A 19258-nucleotide genomic window follows, 5' to 3' on the forward strand; every position below is an offset into this window, starting at 1 on the left:
AAGGGGTACTCCAGCCCTAATACATCTTATCCCATATCCAAAGGTGTACTTCGCGCACCAGGACGTACATTTATGTCCTGTGTATGACTGCGAGCATCGGAGCGGTGCTCGCGTCGTACACGGCAGGTTTTGGCTGCCATCAGCAGCCAGGGACCCGCCGGTAATGGCCAACATCCGCGATCGCGCAGATGTCCACCATTAACCCCTCAGATGCCGTGATCAGTACAGATCACGGCATCTGCGGCAATGCGCACGTTAAAATAGATGATCGGATCGCCCGCAGCGCTGCCGCGGCGATCCGATCATCTGTAATGGCAGATGGCGGTCCCCTCACCTGCCTCCATCCGTCTCCCAGCGTCTCCTGCTCTGGTCTGGGATCGAGCAGACCAGAGCAGATGATAGCTGATAATACTGATCAGTGATATGTCTTATACATAGCACTGAACAGTATTAGCAATCAAATGGTTGCTAGATAGTCCCCTATGGGGCCAAAAAAAAGTGTAAAAAAATAAATAAATAATAAAGTTGAAAAATGTAAAAAAAAAAAAAAAAAAAAAAGGAAATAATCCCCTCCTCCAATAAAAATGAAAATTGTCCGTTTTTCCCATTTTACCCCCAAAAAGCGTGATTTTTTTAAAATAAACATATTTGGTATCGCCGCTTGCCTAAATGTCCAATCTATCAAAATATAATGTTAATGATCCCATACGGTGAACGGTGTAAACGTAATAAATAAAAGTCCAAAAATGCTGCTTTTTTGTCACATTTTATTCCCAAAAAAATGAATAAAAAATTATCTAAAAGTTTTATATATGCAAATGTGGTATCAATAAAAAGTACAGAAGACGGCGCAAAAAATGAGCCCTCATAACGCCCTAAAACTTTAGATTATTTTTTTTAAGCGGTACAAAAATATAAAAGTATCTAGCCATGGGTATAATTTTTAATCCTATTGACCCACAGAATAAAGAGCGCGTCATTTCTACCGTAAAGTGTACAGTGTGAAAACAAAACCCTCCAAAATGTGCAAAATTGTGGTTTTCATGAAAATTTCCTCCCTAAAAAAATATTTTTTTGGGTTCGCCGTACATTTTATGGTAAAATGAGAAGATTCATTACAAAGTAAAATTGGTCACGCAAAAAACAAGCCCTTATGTGGGTCTGTAGATGGAAATATAATAGAGTTATGGATTTTAAAAGGCGAGGAGGAAAAAACGAAAACGCAAAAATAAAATTGGCCTGGTCCTTAAGGTGAAAATGGGCTTGGTCCTTAAAGGGGTACTCCGGTGAAAACCTTTTTTCTTTTAAATCAACTGGTGGCAGAAAGTTAAACATATTTGTAAATTACTTCTATTAAAAAATCTTAATCCTTCCAGTACTTATTAGCTGCTGAATACTACAGCGGAAATTCCGTTCTTTTTGGAACACTGATGACATCACGAGCACAGTGCTCTCTGCTGACATTTCTGTCCATTTTAGCAACCATGCATAGCAGATGTATGCTAAGGGCAGCATGGTGGCTCAGTGGTTAGCACTGGTGCCTTGCAGTGCTGGGGACTTGGGTTCAATTCCCACTAAGGACAACAATAAATAAAGACTGATTATTATTATTATAACGTCAGCAGAGAGAACTGTGCTCGTGATGTCATCAGAGAGCATTCCAAAAAGAAAAGAATTTCCTCTGTAGTATTCAGCAGCTAATAAGTACAGGAATGATTAAGATTTGATTTAAAAGAAAAAAAGTTGATTTAAAAGAAAAAAGGTTTTCACCGTAGTACCCCTTTAAGGGGTTAAGTGACTTTTAAAGCTTTAGCTCAATACTTGGGGGGATCATTGTCAATAAACGGAAAAGTTTAACACATGAAAATTGAACCGGTTCTGTTCCCCTTAGGCCCTTGAATATAAAAATCATTGAGTACAACTTTGTTTTGCATTATCTGTGGCCATGAATCTATTTAGAGGTATCTCTACCCAGAATCAAGATCTATTGTATTGTGGTGTTCACAATCATTTATGTTGTGCATATTTGGGATGTTTACTCCTTTATCAGAAATGTGTAGAAACAGTGAATCAGTAAATCCGCTATCTAAATCTGGAACTTCAATGATAATGCGTAGCAAAAAGTTAAATGGAATGTTTTATGGAGTCAGGGCAGGGGACTGATGTGAAGGCCTTATACCATTACCATTGTGCTTGGGCTGCTGCAACTAAAATATTAAAGGGGTTCTCCTTTGGATAGGGGATAAGATGTTTAAGCACCGGAGAACCTCTTTAAACCTTAAAGAGCCTTCACCGATCAGGAGCTCCTCTCCCTGCTTCTGTGTCATGTGATCGAGACACGCTCAAAAACTTACATGCAAGTGTGTCTCGGTCACATGACACCGAGCTGAGAGAGCGTGAATGCTGTCCTGATCTGTGGAGATCTGAACACTTAGACCCGTCCGCCAATCAAAACTTTTGACTGACATGTCGCTAGGATAAGTCAAAAGTTTTTCAAAATGACAGTGTTCCCAGCGCATTTAAATAGGAAGTTTCCACTCTCATGATAGGTCTATTTTAGTAAATACTAGCATTTCCCATAAAATAACAGTGATGGAGAATCTTGCAGTTATACCTCCTCCAAATATATTGGGCAGTTTTAGTGTGCCTCTCTGGGCAGGAATTAGTAAAACATCCAGTTGTCATTGTTTTAATCATAGGGAGAACAACATAACGGCAGGACAATGTAGAGTTTAAAGAAAAGATCCTCTAAGATTGTCACTTCAACAGCCACGTCAGAGAAGATGACAACTCCTCTTTAAGTGAATTATGTTGCTTTCTTATTAATAGTCATCATTGCTTTCATACTTGTGTGGATGTACTAGCGGTGACCTACTTTTGGTAAGGGACTGCTTATCCAAGTCTACCTAGTCAAAGGGTAAAATGAGCTCCTAAAGTATGGAGGATGTAAATCTTATGTTCCCAGTATGATCTGAAAACTGCTACACACTGGGGTTTATTTACTAAGAGTGGAGTGTAGGTTTCTTTGTGGGTTTTGATTTCCGACAGGTATTTTCCCAAGGTATTTACGGTTTCCCTACATTTTTGCTTTTTTTTTTTACAACTGTTCTGATCTGTTGGGTTTTCCTCAGCTCAAATCCACCACATTTTCTGTGGGAACCATAGTAAATATGTTGGGATTTTTCAAAACTGTCGGGACCACGCCCACTTTATCCCGTGGCCACACACCCTTTCGGGTTTTTCTTGTAAAATGGAGGGGTTTGGTCGCAAATTGTGTCGCAAGGGACGTGCGACGCAATTTGGGTGCAAAACCCGACAAAAAAAGTGTCAGGATCACATTAGTAAATAAACCCCACTGTGTCCTTGAACACAATACTGCCACACAGTGTGCCCCTGACTATAATACTGCCACATGCTGTGCCTCTATAGTATTGCCAAATACTGTGCCAGCCATGTTGCCCTTAAAACAGTGAATTATTTCTCTATGCCCCCTCAAGCAATGAATGATGCTATTACCCCCTAACAAGCTGCTCCCCAATGACCTGTGCCACTGCTCCCCCAATGAAATGTGCCATTGCCTCTCCTAATAAACTGTGCCATTGCTCATACAGAACTGTGTCTCTGCCCCCCCTAATTAAAGAGTACCTGTCACCAAACAAAACTTTTAATATATTGTTCCTTATGTAATTATAAGACACTTTGCTATTCCCGGCCTGGCAGGAGACCAAACTCAGGAAGTGGGTGCGGGGCATGGCAAGGCACAGCTCTCGCAGGCTTCAGTGATGTCGTGTTTTGGAGCACCCATTTTTTTAAGGACAGGGGGGGTGTTAGGAGTAGTTAGGGAATATAATCTGAGTTAGTTTAGAAAGGTACTCTTTAACCCTTTAAGGACCCAGCCAATTTTCACTGTAGGACCCGGCCATTTTTTGCACATCTGACCACTGTCACTTTAAGCATTAATAACTCTGGGATGCTTGTACCTTTCATTCTGATTCAGAGATTGTTTTTTCGTGACATATTCTACTTTATGTTAGTGGTAAAATTTTGTGGTAACTTGCATCCTTTCTTGGTGAAAAATCCCCAAATTTGATGAAAAATTTTAAAATTTAGCATTTTTCTAACTCTCTCCTTGTAAGGAAAATGGATATTCCAAATAAAAAAAAAATTTTGATTCACATATACAATATGTCTACTTTATGTTTGCATCATAAAATTGACATGTTTTTACTTTTGGAAGACACCAGAGGGCTTCAAAGTTCAGCAGCAATTTTCCAATTTTTCTAAAAATTTTCAAACTCACTATTTTTCAGGGACCAGTTCAGGTTTGAAGTGGATTTGAAGGGTCTTCATATTAGAAATACCCCACAAATGAACCCATTATAAAAACTGCACCACCTAAAGTATTCATAATGACATTCAGTCAGCATTTTAACCCTTTAGGTGTTTCACAGGAATAGCAGCAAAGTGAAGGAGAAAATTCACAATCTTCATTTTTTACACTTGCATGTTCTTGTAGACCCAATTTTTGAATTTTTACAAGGGGTAAAAGGAGAAAATTTATACTTGTATTTGTAGCCCAATTTCTCTCGCGTAAGCACATACCTCATATGTCTATGTAAATTGTTTGGCGGGCGCAGTAGAGGGCTCAGAAGCGAAGGAGCGACAAGGGGATTTTGGAGAGTACGTTTTTCTTAAATGGTTTTTGGGGGGCATGTTGCATTTAGGAAGCCCCTATGGTGCCAGAACAGCAAAAAAAAAAAACATGCCATACCATTTTGGAAACTAGACCCCTTGAGGAATGTAACAAGGAATTAAGTGAGCCTTCATACCCCACAGGTGTTTCGCGACTTTTGCATATGTAAAAAAAAAATAAAAATTTTACTAAAATGTGTGTTTCCCCTCAAATTTCACATTTTTGCAAGGGTTAATAGCAGAAAATACCCCCAAAAATTGGTAACCCCATCTCTTCTGAGTATGGAGGTACCCCATAAGTTGACCTGAAGTGCACTACAGGCGAACTACAATGCTCAGAAGAGAAGGAGTCATATTTGGCTTTTTGAGAGCAAATTTTGCTCGGGGGGCATGTCGCATTTAGCCCCTATGGTGCCAGAACAGCAAAAAGACAAAAACAAATGGCATACCATTTTGGAAACTAGACCCCTTGAGGAACGTAACAAGGAATAATTTGACCCTTAATACCCCACAGGGGTTTCACAACTTTTGCATATGTAAAAAAAAAAAAAAAAAATTTCACTAAAATGTGTGCTTCCCCCCAAATTTCACATTTTTGAAAGGGTTAATAGCAGAAAAGACCCCCCAAAATTTGTAACCCCATGTGTGGACGTCAAGTGCTCTGCTTGCGCACTACAATGCTCAGAAGAGAAGGAGCTTCATTGAGCTTTTGGGGAAAAAATTGTTTGGAATGGAAGTCAGGGGCCATGTGCGTTTACATAGCCCCCCGTGGTGCCAGAACAGTGGACCCCCCACATGTGACCCTATTTTGGAAACTACATCCCTCACAGAATTTAATAAGGGGTGAGTATTTACACCCCACTGGCGTTTGACAGATCTTTGGAACAGTGGGCTGTGCAAATGAAAATTAAAATTTTTCATTTTCACGGACCACTGTTCCAAAAATCTGTCAGACACCTGTGGAGCGTAAATGCTCACTGTACCCCTTATTACATTACGTGAGGTGTGTAGTTTCCAAAATGGGATCACATGTGGGTATTTATTTTTTTGCCTTTATGTCAGAACCGCTGTAAAATCAGCCACCCCTGTGCAAATCACCAATTTAGGCCTCAAATGTACATAGTGCACTCTCACTCCTGAGCCTTGTTGTGCGCCCGCAGAGCATTTTACGCCTAGATATGGGGTACTTCTGTACTCAGGAGAAATTGTGTTACAAATTTTGGGGGTCTTTTTTTCCTTTTTAACACTTGTGAAAATAAAAAGTATAGGGCAACACCAGCATGTTAGTGTAATTTTTTTTTTTTTACACTAACAAGCTGGTGTAGCCCCAACTTTTCCTTTTCATAAGGGGTAAAAGGAGAAAAAGCCCCCCAAAATTTGTAGTGCAATTTCTCCCGAGTACGGAGATACCCCATATGTGGCCCTAAACTGTTTCCTTGAAATACGACAGGGCTCCAAAGTGAGAGAGCTCCATGCGCTTTTGAGGACTAAATTAGGGATCGCATAGGGTGGACATAGGGGTATTCTACGCCAGTGATTCCCAAACAGGGTGCCTCCAGCTGTTGCTAAATTCCCAGCTTGCCTGGACAGTCAGTGGCTGTCTTAAAATGCTGGGAGTTGTTGTTTTGCAACAGCTGGAGGCTCCGTTTTGGTAACACTGCCATACAATACGGTTTTAATTTTTATTGGGGGGGGGAGACAGTGTAAGGGGGTGTATATGTTGTGTTTTACTCTTTATTATGTGTTAGTGTAGTGTTTTTAGGGTACATTCACACTGACATGTTACAGTGAGTTTCCGCTAGGAGTTGAAGCCGCGGTGAAAAATTTGCCGCAGCCCAAACTTGAAGCAGGAAACTTTCTGTAAACCTGCCTGTGTGAATGTACCCTGTATGTTCACATGGGGGGGGCAAACCTCCAGCTGTTTCAAAACTACAACTCCCAGCATGTACTGACAGACCGTGCATGCTGGGAGTTGTACTTTTGCAACAGCTGGAGACACACTGGTTGGAAAACCTTCAGTTAGGTTCTGTTACCTAACTCAGTATTTTCCAACCAGTCTGCCTCCAGCTGTTGCAAAACTACAACTCCCAGCATGTACTGATCGCCAAAGGGCATGCTGGGAGATGTAGTTATGCAATAGCTGGAGGTACGCAACTACAACTCCCAGCATGCCGAGACAGCTGATTGCTGTTTGGACATTCTGGGATTTGCAGTTTTGCAACATCTGGAGGGCTACAGTTTTAGAGAACACTGCAAAGTGATCTCCAAACTGTGGTCCTCCAGCTGTTGCAAAACTACAATTCCCAGCATGCCCTGACAGCAAACAGTTGTTTGGGCATGCTAGGAGTTGTAGTTTTGCAAGATCTGGAGGGCTACAGTTTAGGGACCACTATATAGTGGTCTCAAACTGTAGCCCTCCAGCTGTTGCAAAACTACATATTCCAGCATGCCCAAACAGCTGTCTGGGCATGCTGGGAGTTGTAGTTTTGCAACATCTGGACGGCTACAGTTAGAGACCCCTGTATAATGGTCTCAAACTGTACCCTCCAGATGTTGCTAGGCAACTCACCAGCTTCCGTCGGATCCAGCCGCACGTCATCGCCGCCCGCCGATCTCCGTCGGCCGCAGCCTCCGTCGCCCACCCGGATCGGTAAGTGGATCTTCGGCGCCGGTTCCCGTCGTTTCCCCATCCTGCCCCGCCTATTGTGGGAGGGCAGGACGGGGGAAAAGAAAGTAAACCCCCCCGCCCCCGGTCTGCTATTGGTGGTCGCGTCTAGACCACCAATAGCAGGGATAGGAGGGGTGGCACCCGTGCCACCTCACTCCTATCGCTTCAGGGGGATCCTGGGTGTCTTGGACACCCGCGATCCCCCTTACATTCCGGGTCACTATAGACCCGTAATGACCCGGAATCGCGCAAATCGCAAGTGTGAATTCACTTGCGATTTCCGCTATCGCCGACATGGGGGGGGGGGTCTGATGACCCCCCTGGGCATTTGCACCGGATGCCTGCTGAATGATTTCAGCAGGCATCCCGGTCCGATCTCTGCCCGGTGGGGAACGGAACTGCCCATGACGTAACTGTATGTCATGGGTCCTTAAGACCCAGGGTGTCGGAACGTAACGTTACGTCATGGGTCCTCAACGGGTTAACTGTACAAAAAACCAAAAAGAAAATTAGCCAGCACAAATACCTAATAACTCTTTATCTGTGCCTTAGCTGGTGCCACCAATAAAGTGTGCTACTGCTCCCCTAATTAATTTTGCCACTGTTCCCATAATTAATTCTAGCTCTGCCCCCACCCCCGCCCCAATGAACTGTGCCAATGCCCCCTAATTTTACACTGCTTCCCGAATGAACTGGACTACTGCTTCCCCCCATAGTCTGCCCTAATGAACAGTGCCATTATGATGGTGCCATAACAGATCTGTCATTCCGCACCCACTTTTGTGACCTCATTGCAGCGCCGGAGGCTCAGAGTGTGAACGTGACACCCCCTCCCATAGATTTGCATTGAGGGGGCGAGGCGTGACGTCACGCAGGTGCGGAGTAGTGACGTCACGATACTCCGGCCCCGTGGTTGTCACGTTTTTAAAGGTGGGTGCGGAACGACAGATGGCGGGGGTCCCCAGCGGCTGAGAATAATTACCTGTTTCCAGCTGCTGTGGACTCTTTTAGTCAGGGCTGTCCAGAGCATAATGATGTAGAAAGCATAGAAAAAGTGTTCCCATGTGCCAGCCAGCACTCGGCTATTACGTTGTATGGTGTCTTAAAGACACATATAGTTTTATGCAGAACGTGTTGGAGGCCCCCGGGTGCGCTCCATCTGCTGCTTGCCAGTCCAGATAACTGCCAGTCCACCAGTTGAGTACCCTTGTACTAGAGGATACTCTGTGAAACTACAGTGTTTTTTTTTGTTTTTTTTTTAATACCTTTGACTGATAATATGACATCCATAGCCTTCTGTGGCCCCATACTGTACCTCCATCTCCCTACCATACTTAAAGGGGTACTCCACCCCTAGACATGTTGTCCCCTATCCAAAGGATAGAGGATAACATGTCTAATTGCTGGGGGTCCGGTCACTTGGACCCCCTCGATCTCTGGGCCAGCGCTGTGGCATTCATGAACCTGGAAGCCTGGGGCTTCCGTGTTTGTGAAGTCATGCCACGCCCCCTTCATTCATGTCCATAGGAGGGGGCGTGACGGCTGTGTACTAGCCATCACACCCCCTCCCATAGACATCACCCCCCCCGCCCAAGGTGTCCTGGGGGGCCTAACATGTTTCTTTTAAGTTACAGTAGCCAATGTTTCTTTTGTTGCAACTTAATCTGAAATGAAACGCAACTATGTTGGGTCGAGAAGAGGGAGGGAGTGTAGAGAACAGCTCAGGAAGAGCACCGCTTTGCTTTTTGTATGCTGTAGTAGTACTATGCTTGTGTGTGATAGAGCAGTATGTATGTACATTACATTTTGTAGACTGTACACAAATTTAGTTAATTTTTAGGTGTATGTGTATACATTTGGTTGCACCTAATATTGTGTGTGTGTGTGTGTGTGTGTATGTATATATATATATATATATATATATATATATATATATATATATACACATACATACAACTTGTAAAGTTTTTTGTAAATGTGAGTGGTAGCTGAGTGCAAAAGCATTAGCGATGACTGCATCTACCTCAGTCAGTAATATCCATATATATATGTATATATATATATATATATATATATATGTGTGTGTGTGTGTTGTGTGCGTTATTCATATCCCCTTTAGCATTACACCATAAGACACACGTCTGCAGAAGGCCTATGCCTCATTAATCACTTGTCACAGCCAGGCTCCCTTGTAGGCTTTGTGCTTCAGCACCACAAGATGCCCCAGTGTTCTCCATCCTCTGCAGGCAGCTGCGCTCCCTAATCCCTTCTGACGCACTTGCTTACGTACACTATCTTTCCATGGACGAGATATACACTCACTCTAGGCTGCTCTCAGCAGAAAAAAAAAAAGAACCTGACTTCAGACAGATTTAACCTCTAGTTCTTCTCCGCAGCTATATTTTTGTACCGGAATTTAGCATCAGTTTCCATAAACTGTTTTCAGTAGAACCCGGCTGACAAGTGACCTGCAGTTTTTAAATATTAACTCTATTTTTAAAATGAACTTCAGTGCACGGCCATTTTTAGTCATTTGTAGAAATGACTTGGATTCCTTAGTAAAATGTTAGTATGGGAAATGTTAGCAAGTTTTACTATCCCGATGATAACCTGGCAGCAGGCTGCAAGAAGACCCTGATTCTCTACATTTGCCCACCTAATCTTACGGTAGAATACAGAGGGCATGCACAACTTTGAGCTGACAGGCTTCAAGACAGCCGGGTCTGCCGGACAATGAGACCATTTTGTCACTAGCTCTACCAAAATAGTCCAAGCAATTTTTAGATCTGTCTGATGGTACCTGGTGGTAATGTTACAGAAAGGCATTGCTACATATGCAGTTTTCCATTTGCTACTAGATTTTGACTATAGTAGTGAAATCTCTCTCCTTAAAGTGGTACTCCACTGGAAAAAAAAAATTTAATCAACTGGTGCCAGAAAGTTAAACAGGTTTGTAAATTACTTCTATTTAAATATCTTAATCCTTCCATTACTCATAAGCTGCTGTATGCGCCACAGGAAGTTCTTTTCTTTTTGAATTTTCTTTCTGTCTGACCACAGTGCTCTCTGCTGACACCTCTGTCCATGTCAGGAACTGTCCAGAGTAGAGGTGTCAGCAGAGAGCACTGTGGTTAGACAGAAAGGAAATACTTAATGTGAAGCATACAGCAGCTGATAAGTACTGGAAGAATTAAGATTTTTAAATAAAAGTAATTTACAAATCTGTTTAACTTTCTGGCACCAGTTGATTTAAAATTTCCTGTGGAGTACCCCTTTAAATAACCATTATTCCTATTCAGCTCATTTTTTCTGAATATGTTCTAAACAGCAATGACAATTTTATTTAGTACGAGCTGGATCCAAAGTGAACTAAAAACTCACATTTGTTGCAATTTAATCTTTTTGGGATTTGTTTAGGCCAGTAGTGCCTAAACTGTGGACCTCCAGATGTTGCAAAACTTCAACTCCCTGCATGCTTGAAGTTGAAGTTTTGCAACATCTGGAGGTCCACAGTTTGGACACCACTGGTTTAGGCCAATTTGCTCAAACAGGAGAAGGGACTCCTATCAAAAGCAGAGGTCCCAACTCCCGTACACAAAGCAGCCCAGAGATGAGCAGTAAGGTTTATGCATCTCTGCTTACTCTCAATACATTCAGCCCAGCAAATTTTCACCCCCACTCAATGTACTGTACATTTGACAGGAGTTCCTGCTCCTTTACCTACTTTGCATGAACAGTTGCAGGGCAATTGAGTTTTTCCGAATCCGAAACGAATCAGATTTATCGAAATCGACCCATAACAGATCTAAGGAGATTTGCTCATCTCAAGTTGTATTTCTTTACTTCTGTTACACATTATTTATTGTAATTGTGTCTATTAAACAGGTTATGGTAGACAGCCCTGCCTTATTTCAAGATTTGCTCTTTTTTTGTAGAAAAAATCTAATAAAAATGGCGGAAGCACATCTTGACCCGTGAGCAGATGTTGTACAGTTATGTCAGTGTAATAATGAAACATTCCGAGTTCATAGATGAAAGTTCCAGTTTCCGCAAATGTTCGCTGTATCTTTGTATGCCATTTTGTCTATCTGCAATATGCCCTCCTTTAGTGCAAAGCACTGATTTCCATCTCGTAGCTCTCCTTCGGTTGTTTAAAGGGGTATTCCAGGAGAAAACTTTTTTTATATATATTATTGGTTCCAGAAAGTTAAAAACAGATTTGTAAATTACTTCTATTAAAAAATCTTAATCCTTTCAGTACTTATGAGCTTCTGAAGTTAAGGTTGTTCTTTTCTGTCTAAGTAATCTCTGATGACACGTGTCTCGGGAAACGCCCAGTTTAGAAGCAAATTCCCATAGCAAACCTCTTCTAAACTGGGCGTTTCAGTTCAGGTGTCATCAGAGAGCACTTAGACAGAAAAGAACAACCTAAACTTCAGAAGCTCATAAGTACTGAAAGGATTAAGATTTTTTAATAGGAGTAATTTACAAATCTGTTTAACTTTCTGGAGCCAGTTGATATATAAAAAAAAGTTTTTTCCTGGATAACCCCTTTAACTATTGCTCCCAGTATGCCATTACACCTACTGAAGTGGAATAACGCATAATATTGATGCCAGGACAGCTATGACATGATAGTCCATGTTCCAGCCTGCCCCCGACACTACGTCAGCACCCCCATGCCTGGAAAGCTGCAATTGTGGTCATGGCAACCACATGAAGCAAACCGTGCGAAGCTTACCTTATGGAACAAAGCGCCTTGAATTGTGCCCTAGCCTCCGCTAGGTAAATAAATCTATAAGGGAGCATTACCCTGTGGAAAGCTTAAGTATAAAAGAATAAGTAATTAAAAGGGGTGGGTAGGGTTTGGTGCGCCGCAACAACGTTGCAGATGAGCAGGATCCCTGCAGCTTTTATAAAAGATCTTTCTGATAAAGCAGCCTTAAAGGGGTATTCCGCTGCTCAGCGTTTGGAACAAACTGTTCCGAACGCTGGAACTGGCACAGGAAGCTCGTGATGTCATAGCCTCGCCCCTCATGATGTCACAGCCCGCCCCCTCAATGCAAGTCTATGGGAGGGGGCGTGACATCCGTCACGCCCCCTCCCGTAGACTTGCATTGAGGGGGCGGGGCTATGACGTCACAAGCTCCCTGTGTCGGCTCCAGAGTTTGGAACAGTGTGTTCCAAACGCTGAGCAGCGGAGTACCTCTTTTAAATACTTGTCAAGGCACCAGCCTACCTGTTCTTCAGTTCCTCCTATGGTGCTACACACATTCTGGTCAATGCTTTGCTTCAAAGAGGACAGTGAGGTCATGTATCGTCAGGCTGATAAGTGACACAATACAACACAGATAAATAAGATAATCCGGTAATACCATACGGCTTTCTACCCCAAATAGTAGATCTGGCTGAACCATCAGGATTTGGTCTTCTTCTGGGTTCATCATGAACAGTCTTCCATGTTGGTTCACAATGGGAGGGGGCACCCTTTAGAATGCTCATCAATGTCCATCCACATTGACCTGAATGGCGATAGATAAACTATGTACAGTACGGTGATGTGTTTCTGATCTTTGGTGTTGCCTGTGTAAGGAGAGTTCTCCTTTTAATTGTGCTTTTTGTATTTACTGCGTATACATTTTCTTATTTCTCATAAGATGCTATTGTTTTTTATGATGCAATTCTTTTGTGATTCAGGCCAAAAGTAGTGACGTTAAATGGTATTTATTGGCCTAAAGCAGTACAGCATAGGAAAGGTTAAAAATGTAGAGGATTCAGCAGGCACGCCAGCCCTACTTGATCCTCTGGGGGTTTCAGCTGAATTGACGTCAGGTCCTGTACAGTCAGCGATGAGCTCCTGATACATGGAGATGGTAATTGAATTAGAGAGCAGCCACCTAATTACACCGAGCAGACACTTCATTGTCAGGAACCATTTCATTACAGATAAGGCGAGAGCTAGGATTTCAGCATATCATGGAGTAGACGTTTCTGCTCCCGGCTATGACACACTCTTCCCTTGCGTAATTGGTCCCATGAGATGCAGCTACTTAAACCACCCCTGCTATTCAGTGATGTATAGATATTACTGGAGATATATCAATATTTCATTCACCTTTTTGCCTTGATTGTAGCATACAGTTTATGGGACATTTAGGACGTATTAATAGGCTAACAATGGGTAATTCATCATTGCTTTTACCAGAAAACTAGTGTAAAAAGTTGCACATTTTAGGGCAGAGCTATAATTTTTTGGGCAAAACATAGGAAATTTCTCATCAAATAAGTGAGTGCTCACAAATCTGCGACCAATTCACAAATTCCTCTAACATCTTTATTTATTCCTGACGAATAAGAGCACAATAAGTTGGTCACTAAAACTTTGCATATACACTGCTCAAAAAAATAAAGGGAACACTTTAACAACACAACGTAACTCCAAGTCAATGACACTTCTGTGAAATCACACTGTCCACTCAGGAAGCAACACTGATTGACAATTTCACATGCTGTTGTGCAAATGGAACAGACAACAGGTGGAAATTATAGGCAATTAGCAAGACACCCCCAATAAAGGAGTGGTTCTGCAGGTGGTGACTACAGACCACTTCTCAGTTCCTATGTTTCCTGGCTGATGTTTTGGTCACTTTTGAATGCTGGCAGTGCTTTCACTCTAGTGGTAGCATGAGACTGAGTCTACAACCCACACAAGTGGCAAGAAGGTTTGCTGTGTCTGTCAGCGTAGTGTCCAGAGCTTAAAAGCACTACCAGGAGACAGGCCAGTACATCAGGAGATTTGGAGGAGGCTGTAGGAGGGCAACAACCCAGCAGCAGGACCGCTACCTCCATCTTTGTGCAAGGAGGAGCACTTCAAGACCCCTGCAAAAGAACCTCCTGCAGGTCACAAATGTGCATGTGTCCACTCAAACAGTCAGAAACAGACTCCATGAGGGTGGTATGAGGGCCCTACGTCCACAGGTGGGGGTTGTGCTTACAGCCCAACACCGTGCAGGACATTTGGCATTTGCCAGAGAGCACCAAGATTGGCAAATTCGCAACTCGCGCTCTGTGCTCTTCACAGATGAAGGCAGGTTCACACTGAGCACATGTGACAGACGTGACAGAGTCTGGAGAAGTCGTGGAGAACGTTCTTCCTGCAACATCCTCCAGCATGACCGGTTTGGCAGTGGGTCAGTAACGGTGTGGGGTGGCATTTTTTGGGGGGGCCGCACAGCCCTCCATGTGCTTGCCAGAGGTAGCCTGACTGCCATTAGGTACAGAGATGAGATCCTCAGACCCCTTGTGAGACCATATGCTGGTGCGGTTGGCCCTGGGTTCCTCCTAATGCAAGACCATGCTAGACCTCATGTGGCTGGAGTGTGTCAGCAGTTCCTGCAAGAGGAAGGCATTGATGCTATGGACTGGCTCGCCCGTTCCCCAGACCTGAATCCGATTGAACACATCTGGGACATCATGTCTCGCTCCATCCACCAACGCCACATTGCACCACAAACTGTCCAGGAGTTGGCAGATGCTTTAGTCCAGGTCTGGGAGGACATCCCTCAGGAGACACCACCTCATCAGGAGCATGCCCAGGTGTGGTAGGGAGGTCATTCGGGCACGTGGAGGCCACACACACTATTGAGCCTTATTATAACTTGTTTTAAGGACATTACATCAAAGTTGGATCAGCCTGTTGTGGGGTTTTCCACTTTGATTTTGAGTGTGACTCCATATCCAGACCTCCATGGGTTGATAAATTTGATTTCCATTGATAATTTTTGTGTGATTTTGTTGTCAGCACATTCAACAATGTAAAGACTGAAGTATTTCATACGATTAGTTCATTCATTCAGATCTAGGATGTGTTATCTTAGTGTTCCCTTTATTTTTTTTGAGCAGTGTAGAACAACAGGTTTGATAAGTCGTCTAGTGAACATTATCATATACTTTTCTACCATTATATGGAATGTGAAGCCACCCTAGAATGTTTTTACTTTACTTTTATGTCACAGGTTAACGAAAATTATTTGTTGGAAGCATCCCCACGGGACATGGCGCAAGCTGAGCCAATTATTGTGCCAGGTCTGGTTGATGTATCTATACATGAGCAGCTTTTTTTGCCTAGAAAAGTGCTCAATGCAAAGAGAAAATGTAGTGTTACCACATCGTTCTGACAGTGTGGAAGCTTCTCTTTGCTGCATCTTCCAACTTGGTCTAATGGAAGAGCAAAATAAACAAGTGGACTTCTAAGATTATGTCTGCTTTATCACTATATTCGTATTATTTGATAGTAGTTTCAGTGCATATGACTAATTGTAGTTGACAAGATATGTTATTGGTTTTTGGTTATTGGTTTTTGTATCTCAAATACTTGGCATAGTCTAAAATATTTAATATGTTGTCATAATATCACAGGAATAATCCAAAAGGAAGTAAAATAAGGCAACGTTTAGGCAGTCCATTCACAGACATGGAGGATATCGAACACCATGTAACAGTCACATTGTATCTGCTCAGGCTACCAAAGTAACAACGCCAAATTCAGAGATTAACACAAGATCTAAGTCTTCTGGTATAACCCACATTGCGAGAGAGCTAGATATCTTCCTTCTCATGGTTGAAAGCTATTGTTGTTATAAGGACCACATTCTATCAAAGATTCCTGTCTGGTCCACCACAATAGATGCCAAATTACTACATAGGACCAAGGCTAGGTTCATACCTAGCGAAATTATGCTTAAAAATTATGTTACGGCTGCTAAAATTCTGCCACCGAAAGAATGATCTTGCTCATTCTTTTGGCGGAATCCACGCAGAATTCATTTCCGTCTATGGGGATAGCAATCTCCGTGCAGTTCTACCACTGACTGATTTAGTTGATACTAGCTGCCTTCGAAGTCTTCGGACAAAATTTTTCTTGGCCAGAGATTTCTCATCTAAATCCAGTCTTGGCCAGACATTTGTCAGTATAAACCCAGCGGTACCTCAATGGACTATGCTTGTATTTAAATAAAAAATGTATGGACATTGATAGTCCATTGCGAAAAAAATTGTTCTAAATCAGGGGTGGTTGTTTGAAGAGGTCCTATGTAAACCTTTATTTTATCTCCAAGAATTTGTTGCAATGTTCCCCAACCTGTGGCTCTCCAGCTATTGCAAAAATACAAATCCCATCATGCCCTAATTAAATGCTCCTATTGATTTTTATATACTATTCTTTGTCATACATGCATGACAACCTTTTCATAGGTCACTTTGACTAAAACCCATTCCAAGACATTCAGCACAGTTCAATATTTAGGTTATGTTCTATTGACCTGTCGTGAAACATAATATTTGGAAAATCACTTTAACTTTCATAAGACCTTTGTACATTTTGGCCGACATTTATCATTGTCTTTAGACAGTTTTTTGTGTCTATAAAAGACGCAAAAAGGCACAAGCAGGGCTTATTTGTGCCTTTTTTTGCACCTTTTGGTTAACATATTTCTGTTAATTTTGAGTTGTAATCCACTGATTTTGGCAATACACGATATGGAAGGGTTTTATGAACTGCGCATTTTTGTGAAAAGGCTAAAGAAAAAAAAGAAAAAAGTCTCCAAAAAGCTAAGCTAAGTCTGGGCTGGTGTAGTTTTAGTGTATGTGAACAGTGAAATTTTTTGAAAATATGGGCCTGCCAAAAAATTTATCAAATGCTCTGCTACTTTTTAATAAATTTGGTGCTACTACACATTACCAGCACACATAAAAAGGTGTAGAAAAATGCTTCACTTACACCTACAATGATAAATGTTTCACTAACACCTACAATGATAAATGCTTCACTAACACCTACAATGATAAATGCTTCACTAACACCTACAATGATAAATGCTTCACTTACACCTACAATGATAAATGCTTCACTTACACCTACAATGATAAATGTTTCACTAACACCTACAATGATAAATGCTTCACTAACACCTACAATGATAAATGCTTCACTAACACCTACAATGATAAATGCCGGCCTATATTTGCGGTTTGTGAATACTTATTATTACATTACCACTTGTCATGGGTGATATTTTTATTTTACATGGGAAATTTCCCTTGTCTGGACAGTTTTATTTCTTATCCCTTATGGTTATATTTTACATTGAGTGAACACTTTATTTATCTTTTTCAGGTCCTCCAAGCTGTTTAGAGCATTTTATGTCCCCTTTGTATCCAGCTGGCACACAACATACTCGAATTACACTATTTTGAAAACCCGTCGGCCCAAGCAGATGATGAAGAAGAAGAACTTGGGATAAGGAAAGACCCAGTATAAACATGGGAACCCACTTGGTCCTGCTGTGAGATATTCTCCTGTTCCAGTCACAGGGGCCTTTCATATGTTTTGGCAGTATGTGTGAGCCTTGCTGCTTTCTTACTGTATAGAACAGTCTTATAATATGTTCTGGTCAGCTCTTCTTTTAATATGACCAAAACAAACAAGTTGTTGAGAGTTGTAAATTTTATGTTCTCCATGTATTAACTTTATTCCTGGATTCTGATTAATGATGTATATTTAATGTTGTCAATACATTCAAATGTAATTTAATGCCTGATGTCTATCTATGGGGGTCGAAGAACTTTTACATTTACCTGGAATGGGATTTTTTTTATTTGATCACGTAGAGCACTCTAGCCATCATGTTTGTTTTTAGTTATTTCTTGTACTTTTCTTTGGAATAGGGTACTGGAACAGGTTGCCTATCATTAGACATTCGGAAGGTCCACTAGCTCAGTAGATAGATACCCTTAATCACCCTCCTTCAAATATGCCTAATATGGTGTAATAAAACACCACGAGTATTATAGTCTACCAGAATTGCTTGCACAGGGGACAGATATGGTTTTGTGGTCTACAAAAAGGTTTGTGTAGCAAGCTTCTTCAGTGGTTTTATGTCCAAAAGTGGGTAATCCTTTTAAGGTTTATAGAGAATGGCTAATGCCACCTTATAGCAAAGTCAATGTTTTATGACATATTGTATCTCATATAACCTTTCCTCTGGATTTTTCATTTTACCCCTTCGGTTGTTATTGTCTCCCAGACTGAAATGCAATATCTGTTTGGTCCACTCCACTCTCCTCGATCCTCTGCTTTGAGTCCATTTGTTGTTATATGGTTATTTTGCTCTGAGACCAAAGATGAGTATGTTGGTGTGTCACAGTGTGACTTCACATGAACCAACTGCTGATGATGAAGTCTTTTTATTGTCCTCATCTGTACATTAGCATAGATATGCATTATATAAGGTATACATAGAACTGCTTTTACAGGCATAGTCTTTAAGTCCAGCAATAGTATTGTAAATAGTGTATTACAACACAGGTACATGCATGTACAAGTGCAGGATATATGGGACACAACCAATAAATAGGGGTTAAAAAGGGGGTGATACTAAAATTGTATAATTGCTTAAAGGGGTACTCCGCTGCTCAGCGTTTGGAACAAACTGTTCCGAACGCTGGTGCCGGGAGCTCGTGACGTCATAGCGCCACCCCTCAACACATCACACCCCGCCTCCTCCATGCAAGTCTATGGGAGGGGGCGTGACGGCTGTCACGTCCCCTCCCATAGACTTGCATTGAGGGGGTGGGGTGTGACATGATGAGGGGCGGGGCTATGTTGTCCCAAGCTCCCGGCACCAGCGTTTGGAACAGTTTGTTCCAAACGCTGAGCAGTGGATTACCCTTTAAAAATAGTTGATTTGTAAAATTCTTGTGTTTCACAGAAATATTGGACTTAAAGGGGTACTCCAGTGGAAAGCTGCTATTATTATTTTTTTTTTTTTATAAACTGGTACTAGAAAGTTAAACAAATTTGTAAATTACTTCTATTGAAAAAATCTAAATCCTTTCGGT

The 19258-nt window shown here is 41.8% G+C and overlaps 1 protein-coding gene across 3 annotated transcripts in view; it reads left to right on the forward strand.

Moving 5' to 3' along the window:
- The window catches only part of ALG9 (ALG9 alpha-1,2-mannosyltransferase), a 198041-nt gene extending 179162 nt beyond the window's left edge, over window positions 1-18879 (forward strand). For all 3 annotated transcript variants that reach the window (XM_056542769.1, XM_056542767.1, XM_056542768.1), the window contains exon 15: window positions 17535-18879. In XM_056542769.1, coding sequence (XP_056398744.1) covers window positions 17535-17661 — 127 coding nt within the window. In that variant the 3' untranslated portion in view covers window positions 17662-18879. The remainder of the gene's footprint in view (window positions 1-17534) is intronic.
- The last annotated feature ends 379 nt before the right edge of the window (window positions 18880-19258 follow it).

Source organism: Hyla sarda, chromosome 10 (assembly GCF_029499605.1).
Source record: "Hyla sarda isolate aHylSar1 chromosome 10, aHylSar1.hap1, whole genome shotgun sequence".
NCBI lineage: Eukaryota > Metazoa > Chordata > Amphibia > Anura > Hylidae > Hyla > Hyla sarda.